Source organism: Coregonus clupeaformis, chromosome 23 (genome assembly GCF_020615455.1).
Source record: "Coregonus clupeaformis isolate EN_2021a chromosome 23, ASM2061545v1, whole genome shotgun sequence".
In the NCBI taxonomy this organism is placed as follows: Eukaryota; Metazoa; Chordata; class Actinopteri; order Salmoniformes; family Salmonidae; genus Coregonus; species Coregonus clupeaformis.
Window position 1 is genome coordinate 21,122,819 of NC_059214.1, and position 22,373 is coordinate 21,145,191.

Here is a 22,373-nt window from a genome sequence, read left to right on the forward strand (position 1 = left end):
CACTTTAAAACAAACTTCCTTTAGATTTATTTTTTGACTGTTTCTCCCCATGTATGAATCCATTATTTAATGTGTTTCTATGGGCTAACTGCAGTAAGGCTAAATTCAATGTTTCAACAACAAAACAAATTACTAAAAGGGGTCCTAAAATTCAAAATCAAATAGCCAAATGATCCTTGGTATGACCATCTTAAAACAATTACATATGTTATCTTAGTAACGGTTTAGGATTAACTGCAAGGTAATGTCGGGATTGACTAGAAGTCTGAGAATTAGTCCTGAGGAATACCCCGACCATATAAGCCTGCAGATAATCTGTTAAAAAGGCATTATCACAGAGCTATCCACTTAGCTAAAACTAAAATAAGGGTGTGATGAAGCAAAACTAATGAGAGAATTGTTCCCTTGTCACGCATAGAATAACAGCTGAAAGCAATTTCCTGAAGTCTGAAACGTTTAATAGGCAAAATGTCTTGTTACTTCATGTCTGAACAGAGAAGAGATTTAGAATTCAAGGCACACTTAACCAGCATGGCTACCACTGCATTCTGCAGCGATACACCATTACATCTGGTTTGCGCTTAATGGGACTATCATTTGTTTTTCAACAGGTCAATGAACCAACACTCCTCCAGGCTGTGTAAGGGCTATTTGATCAAGAAGAAGTGTGATTGAGTGCTGCATCAGATGATCTGGTCTCCACAATCACCCGACCTCAACCCAATTGAGATGGTTTGGGATGAGTTGGACCGCAAAGTGAAGGAAAAGCAGCCAACAAGTGCTCAGCATATGTGGGAACTCCTTCAAGACTGTTGGAAAAGCATTCCAGGTGAAGCTGGTTGAGAGAATGCAAAAGCTGTCATCAAGGCAAAGGGTGGCTACTTTGAAGAATCTAAAATATAATTTTGATTTGTTTAACACTTCTGGTTACTACATGATTCCATATGTGTTATTTCATAGTTGATGTCTTCACTATTATTCTACAATGTAGAGCATAGTAAAAATAAAGAAAAACCCTTGAATGAGTAGGTTTGTCCAAACTTTTGACTGGTACTGTATACATACCTACATTCAAAATAGTGGAGTCGGCCATTTCAACCACACCCATTGCGGACAGATGTATAAAATCGAGCACACAGCCATGTAATCTCCATAGACAAACATTGGCGGTAGAATGGCCTTACTGAAGAGCTCAGTGACTTTCAACGTAGCACCGACATAGGATGCCACCTTTCCAACAAGTCAGTTCGTAAAATTTCTGCCCTGCTAGAGCTGCCCCGGTCAACCATAAGTGCTGTTATTGTGAAGTGGAAACTTCTAGGTGCAACAACAGCTCGGCCGCAAAGTGATAGGCCACACAAGCTCACGGAATGGGACCACTGAAGTGCGTAGCGCGTAAAAATCGTCTACAGTTCCAAACTGCCTCTGGAAGCAACGTCAGCACAATAACTGTTCGTCGTGAGCTTCATGAAATGGGTTTCCATGACCGAGCAGCCGAACACAAGCCTAAGATCACCATGCGCAATGCCAAGCTTTGGCTGGAGTGGTGTAAAGCTCGTCGCCATTGGACTCTAGAGCAGTGGAAACGCTTTCTCAGGAGTGATGAATCACACTTCACCATCTGGCAGTCCGACGGACAAATCTGGGTTTGGCGGATGGCAGGAGAACGCTACCTGCCCCAATGCATAGTGCCAACTGTAGAGTTTGGTGGAGGAGGAATAATGGTCTGGGGCTGTTTTTCATGGTTCGGGCTAGGCCCCTTAAATCTTTAACGCTACAGCATACAATGACATTCTAGACGATTATGTGCTTCCAACTTTGTGGCAACAGTATGGGGAATGCCCTTTCCTGTTTCAGCATGACAATGCCCCAGTGTACAAAGCGAGGTCCATACAGAAATGGTTTGTCGAGATTGGTTATGGAAGAACTTGACTGTCCTGCACAGAGCCCTGACCTCAACCCTGTCGAACACCTTTGGGATGAATTGGAACTCCGACTGCGAGCCATGCCTTGTCACCCAACATCAGTGCCCGACCTCACTAATGCTTGTGGTTGAATGGAAGCAAGTCCCCACAGCAAAGTTCCAACATCTAGTGGAAAGCCTTCCTAGAAGAGTGGAGGCTGTTAAAGCAGCAAAGGAGGGACCAACTCCATATTAATGCCCCTGATTTTAGAATGAGACGGTCGACGAGCAGCTGTCCACATACTTTTGGGTCATGTAGTGTATGAGTTTCGATAATAGCCTAGGCAAGATCTTCTTTATCATTTCACATGTAAACAAGGATTTCAACTAGTAGACTACATCCTAGACAGTCCAATCCTCTTCTCTAGCTCCCTCAAGCATAAGGGCCTCTAGGAGACAGCTTAGCTAAGAGAATTCCCAAGGCTACAGCCTCAGAGCAGACAGTGGGAGCCTACTTACTGACATGGCCTTGCTCTAACAAGCGCTCCATTTTGTAACAAAGGGCTATGAAGTCTCATACCACCTGTTCAGTCAGTGCATCATGTCTGCTTCAACACTTCCACTGTCAGACCACAGATAGGACTAATGCCAGAGAGACAGATTTTTTACATATCTTACCAAATGCAATGTCGGTCTAAAGTGAATCTACATCTCGGGTACTGCCATAAATCTTCTGAATTCTGCTCAACTATCCAGTAACGTTAAAGACAGGGTGGAGGAAACGCCTAAAAAGCCAAAGCCCTAGATATCCTTTACAGTCATCAGGTTTCCTCAGAGCAGTCAGTGTGTCCAGTACCAGGCTAGTACAAGCCCCTTTACTTTGGCCAGTATCGCTCATGGTGGTTTCCCACCAGCTTGTGGTTTACAGCACCCACAGACAAGACGACACAGTTCCTCCACCTTGTCTAATATGAGCTTGGAGAACAATGCAGGCCTGTCTCCAAGACAATTCCCACAAGTGCAGTGGGCCCAAGGGACCTGGGCCTGGCTGTTTAACTTGGCTTTGACAAAGAGCACCAAAGTATCAGAGCTGGAACAAAGAAAAAACATGTACATCAAATTCTTCTCTGGCAGTTCTCTTAAAATCTAAATATTTTTATTGCCAGGGGCAGGGGATAGCCTAATTGTATAGCTCATATCATATATTGGCTACCATTCTATGACGTCAACTACCCTGTAATCTATATTAGAGTTTGATGTTCATCTGCAGTCTGTGGATGCTGCAACACCAGATGCAGGCAGTCTCTCTAATGCAAAATAGGCTAAAGAAAGAAAAAGACAACACCCTGGGGACAAAGGATCAGGTACCACAGCAGGTTCCAAGGCACCCAAGATGGATGCCACTTAAGCTCATTTGTGGAGTAGAGGTGAAATAAATGCGGTGGACTTGGGCTCTAGGGAATCAATGTACAAACCCAGGACTATGCAGTGCAACAATGCCATGCATCTCCTTTTAGAAAGATGCATTTGATTTAATATAATAGCTGCCCAAGTGGAACTTGAATTATGTAGAAAAGTATTTTGCATTTTTCAGCAATACTATAATAATAAGCAGCAGTTATGCATGACAATAACATGTTATAGTTAATCAAAAGTAGGAATGTTGAAAGAATAACATGATGAAATGAAAAACCATCCATCATTTACAATATAGCCTTACATAAACTAGCAAGGTTAACATCATGAGTGCTGTAATGTTATGGCGTGCCAGTAGATATTTCAGTGCAACATAAAGTAACTTCAGAAATGTCATGTAACAAGGATAATGTAGCAGAGTAAATAATACTTGTCTTAATGATAATGCTCACTGCCAAACATCATTATCCATTTCAGATTGCCTAATGATTTTAGGGTTGAAATGAAGCAGACAGGTGCTATAGAAACACTTCTCAAACTGTTCTGAACCAACTCGTAACCTGGAAAAGCTTCATCCACAAGAATTAGGCTGTGTCATGTCACTTTCATTCCCTCATCATGATGGTCTGAAGAACCAGGCTACTAGACATGGGTCTCACTTTACAGCAGCATCTCGGTGCATGCGCTCTCATATGCTTCACCATTAAGTTGGTAATGAACACACTACACAAAAACTATGGTCCTCTTAAAATAAAAGCATAATCTTGCGGTGAGCGCACTTGATCTACAAGTGTTGTTTTCATATTTTAAAAGCCAGGAAAGCATGGATAATAAGCATTCTCTCTTTGGCAAGGAGGGATGATTTCCTTGACATTCTGCATAAATAAGTATCCAATACATTCCAAGCAACCAAATTCAAGCCCCTGCACAAGCAAGTTGTTGAACTCTTAGAATGCTGTGGATGTCATTTGAGCTCCATGCTGTGCAACAGTGTCCACCTGTTTATGACAGACACTTGGACAGTCATTCAAAAATCCCTTTGGCATAAGACTAGGCCTATAGCTTCGATTCCGATCAAAATAAGTGGGACAATTTGTACACAGCTTGTATAAATCCACCATATAAAATGTATTCTGGGTTACAATACTTTGACAACCCTATCAACTATAGGCTAAATGTTTCACTAGACTGACTTGAGGATACAGTTAATCTACTCATATTTCAACACTGAATGTTTTCCCATGCATGCAGGCCTTCATGTCTGTAATTAGGTAGTGAATATATCAAGTTTAGTACACATTAGACAATTGTACTATTTTGATGCAGTTTAGTCAACTTTCTTCACATCAATGGCCTTGTATACTAAGGGGGTACTGTGCTCAGTATTGTCTAAAGTTACAAACTAAATATAGCTATCTAAGGAATGTGACCAACTATCACAACGTCTAGAAATCAGTTAATCACTGCTGACAGAACATTTGCTCTAACTACCCTACATGACCAAAAGTATGTGGACACCTGGTCGTTGAACATCTCATTCAAAAATCATGGGCATTAATATGGAGTTGGTCCCCCTTTACTGCTGTAACAGCCTCCACTCTTCTGGAAGGCTTCCCACTAGATGTTAGAACATTGCTGCGGGGACTTGCTTCCATTCAGCCACAAGAGCATTAGTGATGTCGGGCACTGATGTTGGGCGATTAGGCCTCGCTCGCAGTCACCGTTCCAATTCATCCCAAAGGTGTTCGATAGGGTTGAGGTCAGGGCTCTGTGCAGGCTAGTCAAGTTCTTCCAGACCAATCTCGACAAACCATTTCTGTATGGACCTCGCTTTGTGCACAGGGGCATTGTCATGCTGAAACAGGAAAGGGCCTTCCCTATACTGTTGCCACAAAGTTGGAAGCACAGAATCGTCTAGAACGTCATTGTATGCTGTAGCGTTACGATTTCCCTTCACTGGAACTAAGGTCCTAGCCCGAACCATGAAAAACAGCCCCAGACCATTATTCCTCTTCCACCAAACTTTACAGTTGGCACTATGCATTGGGGCAGGTAGCGATCTCCTGGCATCCGCCAAACCCAAATTTGCCCGTCGGACTGCCAGATGGTGAAGCGTGGTTCATCACTCCAGAGAACATGTTTCCACTGCTCCAGAGTCTAGTTGCGGGGGGTTCGTTTGAATTTAGAAAACACTCAGTTATTAAAATGAAATAATTTTGATCCATTAAGGAATCAAACAACATGTACGCCACCATCTTGTCTATTTCATATATTCTCGAGACAGGTGGGTGTCCACCCCAAAGTGCTGCATGTCATGGCACTCACATGTCTCGATCAATGAGAGAAGATTTGAAAATAGACATATTTCGGCGTACACTTTGGCACTCCAGTCTCCTTTTCACATAATTTAACACCTGATTTACTTAACCTCTACAGGATCGGTGTCTCGTATACGGGACGGTTGAGCTAACGTGTGCTAATGTGATTAGCATGACATAAGTTACAGCAAACATTCCAGGACATAGACATGTCTTATATGGGCAGAAAGCTGAAATTCTTGTTAATCTGACTGCACTGTCCAATTTACAGTAGCTATTACAATGAAAAAATAACATGCTATTGTTCGAGGAGAGTGCACAACAACAAACTTGTCACGGTAACTGGTTTGATACATTCACCTCTGAAGGTAAATAATGTACTTACATTAAGTAATCTTGCTCTGATTTGTCATCCTAAGGGTACCAGAGATAAAATGTAGCATAGTTATGTTGGATAAAAATCCATTTTTATATTCAAATGTAGGAACTGGGTTCTACAGTTTGAACCCCTGCTGTCTCTGGCTTTACACCCACCCTACCCGGCCACCTAGATGAGTGAAAGTGTATAAGCTAATGATCCATCATGTATGACATTCCTGGGAGTGTGGAAACTTACAAAAAAATGGTAATACAAAATGTAAGTTCTCTATAGTTATGTACCGTAATTTTCGGACTATAAGCCGCGACTTTTTTCCAATTTTTCAACCCTGCGGCTTATATAACGGTGCGGCTAATCTATGGATTTTTACAGCTAACAGCCACTAGAAGACCTCCTAAATCTATGGATTTTACAGGTTACAGTCCACCAACTTTAACTCTATGGGCTTTATGACCGGTCCGCGCCCCTCCACCTTTTGCGGCGGGCTCCAGCAGGAAAAGCTGGAGGCCGGAAAAGAGTGAGACAGGTAGCGCGCAAAAGTAAAAGTGGAACCGAGAGTGGTACGAGAGACAGAACGAGAGACAGAACGAGAGCAAGACAGACAGACATTACGAGAGCGAGACAGTTTGTGCAAAGGAAGTTTTCATGCACAAACCCTCATTATGGAAAACAAACGTAGAAATGCATATGATGCAGCTTTTAAGTTAAAGGCAGTCAATCTGGCTGTCAAAACATCCACGATCATTAACGGGTTCCGAAAGGCTGGACTGCTGCGTGATGAAGAGGAGGACGCCGCCACAGCTGAGGCCCTTCAGAGGCTGTTCGATTCCGACAGTGACGAAGAGGAGTTCGTTGGTTTTGAGAGCGACAACGAAGGAGAGAGGAGAGTGGCTGACGAAGCCACCCTGAGCCTGTTTGTTTCCGACACTGAAGATGAGGACTTTGGTGGTTTTAGTACGCAGGAAGAAGACGGAGATGAGGATTAATGACTTGACTTTTCTGGTTACAGCCGTGTACTGCACCTTAGCCTAAAAGATGAAGACGAGGATTGATGACTTTTCTGGTAGGCTGATTACCGTATATTTTAAGCAGCCGTGTTGCTGCAACTTTAGGCTTACGCGCTTACTGTCGTGTTACAGGCACTTTATTTTGCACTTTAAAAAAACATATTTAATTTAGCCATTGATATTGCCTCGTCAAGCGCTGTAAGCTTTGTTTTTTGTTATGGTACTACTGTAGGCTATAATGTAGATAAATATTCAAAGATGTGCACACTTTTTCAAGGTTTTTCAAAAAAAAAAAAAGTTAAGTGGTTAAATGATTGTGACGCTATTAACTAATTTTGCTGGGGAACCCCTAGCACTCCCTCAAGGACCACTGGTTGAAAACCACTGCTGTAGATCACTGCCGGTATATGCGCTGGGAGCGCACCGTTTAAGTTTGAAAGTTGAAAAGTTTGTGTGTCTGAAACGCTATGTGATACAGTACAGTTTACACAGCACAGTATATGTTCTGTAGCTACTATTGCACTAAATGGTAACACTTGAATACGTTATGCAAATATGCAACTTGTTTGTTGAAATGTTAATAAATGGGAGCTTCCTCAAGCAGCCATCTCTTTCCCGACAATCCCCTCTGTGCACGAACCCTTACATATGGTAATTAAACATTAAAACACCTGCGGCTTATAGTCCAGTGCGGCTTATATATGTACACATCATTCAATATCATTCAATTTAGCTGCTGCGGCTTATACTCCGGTGCGCCTTATAGTGCGGAAAATACGGTACTTGAAAATGTATCAATTGTCCAATTCGGCACATTTGGGCAGACTTGACACAAAATAGTCCAGTATTGCAACGCTTCACTGGATCAATCTGAAACTTTGCACACACACTGATGTCACCTAGGGGCCAGAATCTATATTACGCCTAAACTGCAATATTATATTGCGGCCTCTCTCTTGCATTTCAAACATGATGGAACAAAAATAAATATAAAACGCATGTTTTTTTTGTTTGAATTATCTTTTACCAGATCTAATTTGTTATATTCTTCTACATTCATTTCACATTTCCACAAACTTCATAGTGTTTCCTTTCAAATGGTATCAAGAATATGCATATCCTTGCTTCAGGTCCTGAGCTACAGGCAGTTAGATTTCAGTATGTCATTATAGGCGAAAATTGAAAAAGGGATCAGATCCTTAAGAGGTTAACAAAATGCACACCTCAATAGGTTGTCCAGGTAAGTCATGACATGTCACAAGAGGGGGGTTGTTGTTCCTCTTTTGTTCTCTATTGCTCCTCTGTTGTTCATCAAGCAAGGGGGAGGCCGATGACATCACGACTTCCCTTGAAACCAAATTCATGAATGCCCTACTCCTTGAAGTTTGCAGTTGTGCCTTAAAAAAACGTTTGCTCAAAACCAATTTTTACACATTCGTGTGTGTGTACTTTACTGTATTTATCCTTGGGATATCGCTTTTCAACAGAAAATGTTCAAAAAGCGCTGGAGGACGTCTTTAAGGCCATCAAATTATCTGTGCTACGCCAAACAGTCCCTAACATGTAATGGCTAACGAGCATCACATTAGACCGCTACATTGCCTCAACATCTAGACTGAATCCTTGTGTCGAAAGTAATTCACTGCCCAATTACAAACTATTGCCACCGTCCTGTCCACACAAACCATTGAAAATACACGCTGTGCTGTCATTAGCATAGTAATAGTTGATGGATACTTCATTTAGTCAATGAGGGCAATAAAATTATGATTACAAACCCCAGTTTCTGAATCTGATATGCTCAATTGCACTGTAGGTTTCCACGGCACAGTCTACCTAGCTGGTTACTGCAATATAAAAAAGGTGTCATCACGACTTCATGCCAAAGGAAAGGAGGGTCGCCATGCATGCATTAGCTTGCTATCGATATGGAGTTCAGAAATATATATATATATATATATATATATATATATATATATATATATATATATATATATATATAATCTGGCAATATTGAATCCATTGGTCCTCAATGTCATCTCCCGACCCTGTTTTAAATCAGACATATTAGCTTGCTGTCTAGCAAATACAACAACCGATAATAGCTAGCTAACTGTCAACGTAGCTAGCCGGTAGAGACAGCAACCAACACTAGGTAGTTACTAAACTAGCTAGCTATATTAGCTAGCTACCTTAGCTGGATAGCAAATTATCTAGTGTCGATAATTTAGGCTACTACAGTACTGTAGCCAGTTAGCCAATTACTAAATTCTCCACTTCAGCATGTACACAGCTACAATCTTCACATATCGCAAACAAAGAACAAATGTATCAGTAGTTTAGGTACTGTGGCTAACGTTAACTAGCTAGCTAGCGTTCCTCCGGTTACTTCTCATGGACATTTGAGGCAGACACCACCAGCAAACACTTGTCTGTAGTGGCTAGCTAGTAGGCTGCTGCTCACCATGGCTTCGGTGTTACTCAGTTACAATTAATTTCAAGACGATTCTTAACACGTACCACAAAACATGTAGATAGCAAATACTTTTGCTTACAATAATATTTTTTACCTTACCTTCCTTGGCCTTCACCACTGCCGTGATATGTTGCTGAGGAAGGGACGTGGAGATCTGGGACCAAGATGGCGTCCCCTCCAAACTTCCACTGTTACTTTGGACACTCATCAAGCTACTTTTTGAAACCGCAAACAAACACCGCTGTCAGTGGCAGTGAAATCTTGTGATTTTTTAAACCTGCCAATGTTTAGACATAAGCCCAGCTACCATCGGTAACCTCACATAATGTTGTAATTTACCATTTTTGGACACAACCATCCTAACACCTCTACGGTGCTTCTTTAAATGCCCTTTGTAAAATGAACGTAATAAACTACCTTACATCAAACGTCACGCATCCTGTGCAAACTTTATCGCGAGGTTCATGCACCAAGGCAAAATGTCACTAGTGAAAAAGCCATCCAAATTGTGTGAAATAGAAGATAGTAAATGATATACTGTATTATCAGTGTACATTTCATTTAGAAATTGATGCAGCAGTACATATACACACACGAGAAAATAAGTAATACAAACATAGCCGTGGGAAGCAGGTGTGCTGAGGGTGCTGCAGCACCCCCTGAAAAATATATATACAGTACCAGTCAAAAGTTTGGACACACCTATTAATTCAAGGGTTTTTATTTTTACAATTTTCTACCTTGTAGAATAATAGTGAAGACATCAAAACTATGAAATAACACATATGGAATAATGTATTAACCAAAACATTTGTTAAACAAATCAAAATATATTTTATGTTTTAGATTCTTCAAAGTAGCCACCCTTTGCCTTGATGACAGCTTTGTACACTCTTGGCATTCTCTCAACCAGCTTCACCTGGAATGTTTTTCCAACAGTCTTGAAGGAGTTCCCACATATGCTGAGCAATTGTTGGCTGCTTTTCCTTCACTCTGAGGTCCAACTCATCCCAAACCATCTCAGTTGGTTAGAGGTCGGGTGATTGTGGAGGCCAGGTCATCTGATGCAGCACTCCATCACTCTCCTTCTTGGTAAAATAGCACTTACAAAGCCTGGAGGTGTGTTGGTTCATTGTTCTGTTGAAGGAGGAGTGGGAGGCCCCGGTGCACAACTGAGCAAGAGGACAAATACATTAGAGTGTCTAGTTTGAGAAACAGACGCCTCACAGGTCTTCAACTGGCAGCTTCATTAAATAGTACCCGCAAAACACCAGTCTCAACTTCAACAGTGAAGAGGCGACTCCGGGATGCTGACCTTCTAGGCAGAGTTGCAAAGAAAAAGCCATATCTCAGACTGGCCAATAAAAAGAAAATATTAAGATGGGCAGTCTGAGATATGGCTTTTTCTTTGCAACTCTGCCTAGAAGGTCAGCATCCCGGAGTCGCCTCTTCACTGTATTCTGGTTAGAGCCAGTTTGCGCTGTTCTGTGAAGGGAGTAGTACACAGCGTTGTACGAGATCTACAGTTTCTTGGCAGTTTCTCGCATGGAATAGCCTTCATTTCTCAGAACAAGAATAGACTGACGAGTTTCAGAAGAAAGTTATTTGTTTCTGGCCATTTTGAGCCTGTAATCGAACCCACAATTGCTGATGCTCCAGATACTCAACTAGTCTAAAGAAGGCCAGTTGTATTGCTTCTTTAATCAGCACAACAGTTTTCAGCTATGCTAACATAATTGCAAAAGGGTTTTCTAATGATCAATTAGCCTTTTAAAATGATAAACTTGGATTAGCAAACACAATGTGCCATTGGAACACAGGACTGATGGTTGCTGATAATGGGCCTCTGTACGCTTATGTAGATATTCCATTAAAAATCAGCCGTTTCCATCTACAATAGCCATTTACAACATTAAGAATGTCTACACTGTATTTCTGATCAATTATGTTATTTTAATGGACAAAACAATTGCTTTTCTTTAGAAAACAAGTACATTTCTAAGTGACCCCAAACTTTTGAACGGTAGTGTTAATAATATTTGACTAAAACAATCATTTCACACCTTGCTTACGTTTGTATAAGATCACATATCTCTCTATTATGTGTGGGAATACTTTGGAACATATTTCCAAAATGAAATCACTTGGAGCTGATTTGCTGGTGTTTTTACAGTATTTTATGTCCAATATTTTAAAAAAGAAACTTGGGGGGCCAAATAAAATCCCCCACAGGCCGAATTTGAGTATCTGTTATAAAAATATAAATCAGGTCCCAAGCACTTTTAGCACTATGAACTACCTAAAAGGTTTTTTTTAAAACTTAGAGTTAGACAATAAGCAAACATAAAAGCACACAATAATAGCTACTGAATAATATCTATTCAATACCACACAATATTTTACAATTCCTTTTACAAAAAATGCTAATCCAGTTTAACCTCATTTCTACCAGCAAGTACAACCAGAGAAAAAAAATAAACTCTAGGCCACCTTTACTCCACACACAGAGACGAGTACAATGCTCTCCTTCGCCCTCCATTTGGCAAATCTGACCATAATTCTATCCTCCTGATTCCTGCTTACAAGCAAAAACTAAAGCAGGAGGTACCAGTGACTCGCTCAATACGGAAGTGATCAGATGACGTGGATGCTACGCTACAGGACTGTTTTGCTAGCACAGACTGGAATATGGGATTCATCCAATGGCATTCGTACATATCCCAACCAGAAGCCATGTATTACAGGCAACATCCGCACCAATCTAAAGGCTAGAGCTGCCGCTTTCAAGGAGCTGGACACTAATCCGGACGCTTATAAGAAATCCTGCTATGCTCTTAGACAAACCATCAAACAGGCAAAGCGTCAATACAGGACTAAAATTGAATCCTACTAAACCGTCTCTGACGCTCGTCGGCTGTGGCAGGGCTTGCAAACTATTACAGACTACAAGTACCTTTTATGCTCGCTTCGAGGCAAGCAACACTGAAGCATGCATGAGAGCACCAGCTGTTCCGGACGACTGTGTGATCACACTCTCCGTAGCCGATGTGAGCAAGACCTTTAAACAGGTAAAACAGTCACAAGGCCGCGGGGCCAGACGGATTACCAGGACGTGTACTCAGAGCATGCGCAGACCAACTGGTAAGTGTCTTCACTGACATTTTCAACCTCTCCCTGACCGAGTCTGTAATACCTACATGTTTCAAGCAGACCACCATGATCCCCGTGCCCAAGAAAGCGAAGGCAACCTGCATAAATTACTACCACCCCGTAGCACTCACGTCGGTAGCCATGAAGTGCTTTGAAAGGCTGGTCATGGCTAACATTAACAGCATCATCCCGACAACCCTAGACCCACTCCAATTCATATACCGCCCCAACAGATCCACAGATGACGCAATCTCAATCGCACTCCACACTGCCCTTTGCCACCTGGACAAAAGGAACACCTATTTGAGAATGCTGTTCATTGACTACAGCTCAGTGTTCAACACCATAGTGCCCACGAAGCTCATCACTAAGCTAAGGACCCTGGGACTAAACACCTCCCTCTGCAACTGGATCCTGGACTTCCTGACGGACCACCCCCAGGTGGTAAAGGTAGGCAACAACAAATCTACCACGCTGATCCTCAACACTGGGGCCCCTCAGGGGTGCGTGCTTAGTCCCCTCCTGTACTCCCTGTTCACCCACGACTGCGTGGCCAAGCACGAATCCAACACCATCATTAAGTTTGCTGACGACACAACGGTGGTAGGCCTGATCACCGACAACGATGAGACAGCCTATAGGGAGGAGGTCAGAGACCTGGCAGTGTTTAACAAGTAAAAACAAATCTCAAAAAAATAGGTGTCAATAATTGCCACCCCTTATGATTCATATAAATAAAATCAAACAAAATGTAATCTGTATTAATGTTCTTTAAAAAAAAAAGTTCATCTCAGTTTAAGGAACTGTATTGTGGCTTTCCATGGCTTACTGTTTACTGGTATAAAAATGAAGTAACACGCATGCAAAATCCCTTTGTCATCCATCACCATGGGGAAAGGAAAATAACTCACAAAAGAAAAGAGACAAATGGTTGTTCACTTTCATAAAATCAGGCAATGGGTACATATAAGCTAAACAACCAAATGCACTTACCACTATTAGGGCAACAATTAAGAAATTGAAAACGACTGGAATAGTGGTAAACTTGCCTGGTAGAGGACGCAAGTGTATCTTGTCCCCACGCACAGTGAGGAAGATGGTTTAGTTGGCAAAGAAAAATCCAAGGCCCACAGTTGGAGAATTACAGAACTTGATCACATCTTGGGGTTACCAAGTCTCCAAATCTACAATTACAGTTGAAGTCTGAAGTTTACATACACTTAGGTTGGAGTCATTAAAACTCGTTTTTCAACCACTCCACAAATTTCTTGTTAACAAACTATAGTTTTGGCAAGTCAGTTAGGACATCTACTTTGTGCATGACACAAGTCATTTTTCCAACAATTGTTTACAGACAGATTATTTCACTTATAATTCACTGTATCACAATTCCAGTGGGTCAGCAGTTTACATACACTAAGTTGACTGTGCCTTTAAACAGCTTGGAAAAGTCCAGAAAATGATGTCATGGCTTTAAAAGCTTCTAATAGGCTAATTGACATCATTTGAGTCAATTGGAGGTGTACCTGTGGATGTATTTCAAGGCCTACCTTCAAACTCAGTGCCTCTTTGCTTGACATCATGGGAAAATCAAAAGAAATCAGCCAAGACCTCAGAAAAAACATTGTAGACCTCCACAAGTCTGGTTCATCCTTGGGAGCAATTTCCAAACGCCTGAAGGTACCACGTTCATCTGTACAAACAATAGTACGCAAGTATAAACACCATGGGACCACGCAGCCTTCATACCGCTCAGGAAGGAGACGCGTTCTGTCTCCTAGAGATGAACGTACTTTGGTGCGAAAAGTGCAAATCAATCCTAGAACAACAGCAAAGGACCTTGTGAAGTTGCTGGAGGAAACAGGTACAAAAGTATCTATATCCACAGTAAAACAAGTCCTATATCGACATAACCTGAAAGGCCGCTCAGCAAGGAAGAAGCCACTGCTCCAAAACCGCCATTAAAAAGCCAGACTACGGTTTGCAACTGCACATGGGGACAAAGATCGTACCTTTTGGAGAAATGTCCTCTGGTCTGATGAAACAAAAATAGAACTGTTTGGCCATAATGACCATCATTATGTTCGGAGGGAAAAGGGGGTTGCTTGCAAGCCGAAGAACACCATCCCAACCATGAAGCACGGGGGTGGCAGCATCATGCTGTTGGGGTGCTTTGCTGCAGGAGGGACTGGTGCACTTCACAAAATAGATGGCATCATGAGGAAGGAAAATTATGTGGATATATTGAAGCAACAGTCAGGAAGTTAAAGCTTGGTCTTCCAAATGGAAAATGACCCCAAGCAAACTTCCACAGTTGTGGCAAAATGGCTTAAGGACAACAAAGTCAAGGTATTGGAGTGGCCATCACAAAGCCCTGACCTCAATCCTATAGAACATTTGTGGGCAGAACTGAAAAAGCATGTGCGAGCAAGGAGGCCTACAAACCTGACTCAGTTACACCAGCTCTGTCAGGAGGAATGGCCCAAAATTCAGCCAACTTATTGTGGGAAGCTTGTGGAAGGCTACCCGAAACGTTTGACCCAAGTTAAACAATTTAAAGGCAATGCTACCAAATACTAATTGAGTGTATGTAAACTTCTGACCCACTGGGAATGTGATGAAAGAAATAAAAGCTGAAATAAATCATTCTCTCTACTATTATTCTAACATTTCACATTCTTAAAATAAAGTGGTGATCCTAACTGGAATTGTGAAAAACTGAGTTTAAATGTATTTGGCTAAGCTGTATGTAAACCTCCGACTTCAACTGTATGCACCACCTCCATGCCAATAGGCTCCTTGGAAGAGTTGCCTGAAATAAAGCCTTTATTGTGATAACCAACAAATGTAAACGCCTGGAGTTTGTTAAATGGCATTGGCACTTGGATTGGAACTGGGTGCTATGGTCAGATGAGACCACACACACCAGTGGTGGGTTTGGAGTTGAAAGAAGGATGCATATGCAGAAAAGTACCTCATACCTACTGTAAAATATGGTGGTGGATCTTTGATGTTATAGGGCTGTTTTGCTTCCACTGGTCCTGGGGCCCTTGTTAAGGTCAACGGCATCATGAACTCTACCAAGTACCAGGACATTTTAGCCAAAAACCTGGTTGTCTCTGCCAGGAGGCTTAAACTTGGCCGCAAGTGGATCTTCCAGCAAGACAATGACCCCAAGCACACGTCAAAATCCACAAAGAAATGGTTAATTGACCACAAAACAACATCTTGCAATGGCCATCTCAGTCTCTGGACTTGAACCCCATTAAGAACCTGTGGATTGAATTAAAGAGGGAAGTTCATAAGCGCAGACCAAAGGATCTCAAGGATCTGTAAAGATTCTGTATAGAGGAATGGTCTAAGACCCTCCCAATGTGTTCTCCAATCTAATAAAACATGATAGAAAAAGGCTCAGTGCCATTATCCTTGCAAGGGGAGGGTGCACAAAGTAGTGAAAACAAGGGTGCCAATAATGTTTTTGAGATTGATTTTGTTACTTTTTAAACAAAATCTCTTTCTCTGAGCAATTGTATTCGTATAATACAATTATATAATTTGCAAAAAACCCACAGTAAGCACTCACCAACAAGAAGGTACTGCCTCAACCTGATAGTTGACCACTCCCTCAGCCCAATAGCAGACCATCCAAGTGGTACTGTAAATGCATCATACTGACACATCTCACTGCACTGGGACATGCTTATGACCGGACTCTGACCTCTGATCTGGATAGACAAGAATCCTTGGTAAAGCCAACCTGGGGCAACTTGTTTGTCCGAGTAGGGACAGTGGTGGTAGACTACGATGGTGGAGGTAGTGTTTTTTTTACTTGCTTTGCATCCACACTCTGCATTACAGCTTTCTTTCCTCTGTTCAACTGTAGTCGCCTATCCAGATTCTGAATTTCATCCAAACCAGCATTGGAAAAAAACGGTGAACTTCACCTGTGGAAAGAGTAACATGATAATACCACCACCACATATTACCACCACTAGATAATTTGAGATTATATTTGAAAAATGTCTACACACAATATTCAGAGATACAATATTTCCAGAGACTTTTGAAATCAATTGACCTAAACACAAGTTCCATCTCCCCTTGAATATACATTTTCTGACATGCACCGACCTGTTGAGCAGAAAAAAAGAGCTCACTGTGATTATTGACAAATAACAATTTTAGACCATAAAATTTAGTCACTACTAAGTACGAATTGCCTACCTACAGTGAGGTCCAAAAGTACAGTATTTTGGACAGTGACACATGTTTTGTTGTTTTGGCTCTGTACTCCAGCACTTTGGAAAATAATACAATGACTATGAGGTTAAAGTGCTTTAATGTGTTTTAAAGTAGTCAAAAGTATAGTATTTGATCCCATATTCATAGCATGAAATGACTACATCAAGCTTGTGACTCTACAAACTTGTTGGATGCATTCGCAGTATGTTTTGGTTGTGTTTCAGATTATTTTGTGCCCAATAGTAATGAATGTTAAATAATGTATTGTGTCATTTTGGAGTAATTTTTATGTAAATAAATAATTACAGAATATATTTCTGAACACTTCTACATTAATGTCGATGCTACCATGATTACTGATAATCCTGAATTAATCGTGAATAATGATGAGTGAGAAAGTTAGAGGCACAATGATCGTACCTCCAAAACATGCTAACCTCTCACCATTACCAATAACAGGGGAAGTTAACATTTTTCGGGGGTTTGATATTTATGCCTCTGGAACTTTCGCAGTCATCACGATGAATTCATGATTATCCGTAATCATGGTAGCATCCACATTAACGTAGAAGTATTTAGAAACATATTATATTCTTATTAACAATAGAAGTATACGGTCCTGTATAGCTCAGTTGGTAGAGCATGGCGCTTGCAACGGCAGGGTTGTGGGTTCGATTCCCACGGGGGGCCAGTATGAAAACATTTTATGCACTCACTAACTGTAAGTCGCTCTGGATAAGAGCGTCTGCTAAATGACTAAAATGTAAATGTAGAAGTGATTCCAAAATGACACAATACATTATTTACCATTCATTTCTATTGGGCACAAAATAATCTAAAACACAACTAAAACAAACTGCAAATGCATCCAAGAAGTTTGTAGAGTCACAAGCTTGATGTAGTCATTGTGTGCTAGGAATATGGGACCAAATACTAAACTATTGACTACTTTAATATACATAAGGGAATTTGTCCCAATACTTTTGGTTCCCTAAAATGGGTGGACTATGTACAAAAAGTGCTTTAATTTCTAGACGGTTCACCCAATATGGATTAAATACCCTCAAATTAAAGCTGACAGTCTATACTTGAACCTCATAGTTTCATTTTAAATCCAAAGTCCTGAAGTACAGAGCCAAAACAACAAAAAGTGTGTCACTATCCAAATACTTTTGGACCTCACCGTAATGAAATGATTATGATCTGCTGTTTTTTCTCCTTTAAATTATATTTTTGTCCTCTGTAAAGTGTAGACTTTGTGAAAATGCACTTTAAATAAAGTTAAAAGTAGAAAGCCACCTTTTTCAAACCGTAGTTGTGATAAATCATATCTGCCATAATCTCAGTAGAGGACTATCCCTCCAGGTTTCAGCAATTGAGACAACCGGTTCACAACTCCTTGGACTCTGTCAAAAAAATCTAACAATTAATCAACCAATCAATCCGTTTCTTTCTTGAAAGAATGAAAGAGTCTGAGTTTGCAAAGGTATGATACACAAAATTGAGCACGCCTGATACATTTTCAGAGATGTTTGCTTTATCATTCCAGAGCCAGGCTTCCCAGTAAATTAACATATACAGTACTGTACAAGCAGTTGTGTTTTTGCAAGGGGGATAAGGGATAAGCCTAACTGTCAAGGTTTTGACTGTGCTCTCCTTCCCAATATGTCAGCTGTTCAGTTACCAAATGGAGCATCTCAGCTAACAGACATGACGTCAGACACATAGTTAGTGAGCTAAAGAGAGAGCATATTTCAAAACCACACAGTTATACACCCACAGAAAATGCCTGCAGTAGAAGCCTTTTGACTTTGTATTTTTTTGTGACTGAGAAATACAATAACAAGCTGCTTCTAATGACCTAAGTGAATCAGCGATCAATGGCCCATAGTAGAGATGATATGCTCCATGATCCTCCTGGCACTACATGCAATACTCACTTAGAGCTCAATAACAAGAGAACTTAAGAAGGTTGAACACCAGGCGGGCTGCGGCATTCTGGATAAGTTGCAGGGGTTTGATGGCACAAGCAGGGAGCCCAGCCAACAGAGAGTTGCAGTAGTCTAGACGGGAGATGATAAGTACCTGCGCCGCTTCCTATGTGAGGAAAGATCGTACTCTGCGGATGTTGTAGAGCATGAACCCGCAGGAGCGAGTCTCTGCTTTGATGTTTGCAGAGAATGACAGGGTGTTGTCCAGGGTCACGCCAAGGCTCTTTACACTCTGGGAGGGAGACACCGTGGAGTTGTCAACTGTGATGGAGAGGTCTTGGAGCGGGCAGACCTTCCCTGGGAGGAAGAGCAGCTCTGTTTTGTCGAGGTTGAGCTTGAGGGGGTGGCCGACATCCTAGCTGAGATGTCTGCCAGGCACGCAAAGATGCGTGTCGCCACCTGGGTATCATCCGCATAGCAATGATAGGAGAGACCATGTGAGGATATGAAAGAGCTGAGTGACTTGGTGTAAAGAGAAAAGAGGAGAGGGCCTAGAACCGAGCCCTGAGGGACACCAGTAGTGAGAGCATGTGGTGCAGACACAGATCCTCTCCACGCTACCTGGTAGGAGCGACCTGCCAGGTAGGATGCAATCCAGGAGTGTGCAGAGCCTAAGGTTCACGGTGTCAAAAGCAGCGGAAAGATCTAGGAGGATGAGAACAGAGGAGAGAGAGTCAGATTTGGCAGAGCATAGAGCCTCTGTGACACAGAGGAGAGCGGTCTCAGTTGAGTGACCCTTGAAGCCAGACTGGTTAGGGTCAAGAAGATTGTTCTGAGAGAGTTAACGAGAGAGTTGGTAAGAAACAGCATGCTCAAGTGTTTTGGAAAGAAAAGAAAGAAGAGATACCGGTCTATAGTTTTTGACGTCATAGTGTTGGTTTCTTGAGGAAGGGAGCAACTCTGGCCATCTTGAAGTCAGAGGAGACACGTCACACAAAACATTTGCAATTAACAAATTAATATAATCTGTATAAATAAAGCTAGAATGTTCTTGATTCAAAACACATATTGTAGTACAAAAGAGCACAACCTCAGAGTGTGTTAAGGCGACAGCATGCTTCAGTTCGGCTGGCGGCTAGCCGAAGTCGGGTGTTGTGGACAAACATTAGTACTGTTTGTCCATTTTGAGACGCCGTAGCCAGTATACACTTCCTGAAAATAGTCCCAATTAATCTAAGATAACTCAATAAATTAATTTTGACGTTATTGCCGAGGAGATCTTAGTCATGCAATTTTATATCTAACTAAGATGTTTGGTGCAGTATTTCTCAATGAAAAAATGTGCATGAAAACAAAGACTTTACTGAAGAATCCCTAAAGTTGACCAATCACTGACATAAGGGCGTAGACGTCGGCTCCAAACTTCTGCTTGCCTCTAGAAAATAAATGTGTGCCTGAACAGCCTAAAAAAACCTCACCGATGTCCAAAACGAACAAAACCGTCACCGAATGTTGTCATAATATATGTACAAACTGAACTATTTAGGCTGGGAAGCATGCGGACGCCTTTAGAGGGCCTGTTTTTGGAGGGTGGAGAGGGTTGGGTTAGTAATGACATTCAGACAAAGCATGGGGAAAGGGGGAGGGGTGGTGGGGTTGGGTGGGGGGCTGGCAGGTGATAAATGGGAGTGGGCGCTCCTGCCTTTGTCTCCTAACCTTCACCTACCACTCGGGTGAATGGAGAAGAGCACGAAGACCAGCAGAATAACATCCAGGCTCAGTGGAAGGAAGGGAAAGGAGGCCACCTCGTCACATCGATATGTTAACAATTCAACTAATTCATTGGTTAAATGTAGTGGATAACTTAAAACCTATTGTTGAGCTCTTATGATGGCAATTTGGATTAGCAAAAATTCTTGCTTAATTCAAACCTACTTGAAATCCAGAAAAATCCAGCCCTGAGTGTATTGACAAGCTCCTCAAAGACATAAGTCCTACAGTATAGTTACATAAACCCACATCGATTATGTGAGAATGTAATTATGTTCATCCTTAGAAGAAAAACATCAACAGTCATGTTTAATGTAATCAATTTTGAATAAAAATCTATTATTCACTTATTTCTTACAGTTGCCGAAAAAAACATTACCATTCTCAGGTTAAAAGGGATGTATAATGCTCTTCAACACCTGCAGACAGATAATTTTGACTGCAAGTCTCAAGAGGAGTTGCTATGGAAACTGAACTACTCCCCCCTAAAAAATACTCTGTTTTGGCAAGACCTTAGACTAAATCAGCACTAAAATGTGCATATAACTGAAGGCACCCGTAAACACACCAGTACTTTACAGTATAGTCTGAAAGAATTAGATAATTTAGCCATTATGCGGTAGTTACTCAAGCCGGCAATAGAATTAGCAATGTGAACAAACTAGCTGTTTTCCTAGTGTTTCATGAGTAGATAGCATTAATTGAGCAACATCATGTTAAGCTCTTAAATAGGCTTGGAAAGAATTGCACCCATAAATTGCAAAGCAACTGGCAAAAGATAAGAATAAATGTAACAACCTCTAATGAGGGCATGCAGTCTGTTCCTGGTAGATTGCTCTACTCTGCTCTGTATCTCACAGCACTGTTTTGCAGTGAAGGACCCTGTACAATAATGTCAGGACTGCTGATCATGGCCATTTGATAAAAGACTGTCCATTGCAAGAGATAAAACACTGTCCATTCCAAGAGCATCATATGTCCACCAGGCCTAGAAGGATAATCACAAATATGTGAAAAACACCTGTTTGTAATGATGTCATTTCAACCAGATTTCAACCTGTTTGTAATTACGTTATTTTAACCAGATTTCAACCTGTTTGTAATGATGTAAATTCCAATGTTTGTTTGTATGAATCTCACTTGTTTGGAAAATGGTATCTTACCTTGACCAGCTGGACAGCACGAGGGGTAAAGTCACACCAGTATAAGAATGCCCCTGTGTCTCTGTAAGACAGCAACACAGAGAGGGAACTTGTCAGGTTCATTTCATATCATTTTCACAACAAACACACCAAGGCAAAACAAAATGGAGTAGGGATACAAGATTGAATTGTATAATGACAGGTAGATTTAATCGATTGGCATTCAGTGACTTAACTGTAGTCTGGACTTAACTGTAGTCAGTAAATATTTACTGAACAAATTGCGCTTACATTTTTTATTTATTTAACCAGGTAAGCCAGTTGAGAACAAGTTCTCATTTACAACTGCGACCTGGCCAAGATAAAGCAAAGCAGTGCGATAAAAACAACAACACAGAGTTACATATGGGGTAAACAAAACAAACAAAGTCAAAAATACAACAGAAAATATATATACAGTGTGTGCGAATGTAGTAAGTTATGGAGGTAAGGCAATAAATAGGCCATAGTGCAAAATAGTTACAATTTCGTATTAACACTGAAATGATAGATGTGCAAAAGATGATGTGCAAATAGAGATACTGGGGTGCAAATTAGCTAAATAAATAACAATATGGGGATGAGGTAGTTGGGTGGGCT

The 22,373-nt window shown here is 41.3% G+C and overlaps 1 protein-coding gene across 3 annotated transcripts in view; it reads right to left on the reverse strand.

Annotated features, from left to right (window-relative positions):
• The window catches only part of LOC121536792 (serine/threonine-protein kinase tousled-like 1-B), a 44,980-nt gene extending 23,183 nt beyond the window's left edge, over positions 1–21,797 (reverse strand). The window contains exon 1 of one of the 3 annotated variants that reach the window (XM_041844346.2): positions 21,756–21,797. Coding sequence is in view for 1 of the 3 variants with exons in the window: in XM_041844344.2 (XP_041700278.2) it covers positions 9,599–9,707 (109 nt within the window). In the remaining 2 variants the exon portion in view is untranslated. Of the gene's footprint in view, positions 1–9,593; positions 9,880–21,755 lie in introns of those variants that run through there. The other 2 variants (XM_041844344.2, XM_041844345.2) reach the window with 2 other exon arrangements.
• Positions 21,798–22,373: the final 576 nt, after the last annotated feature.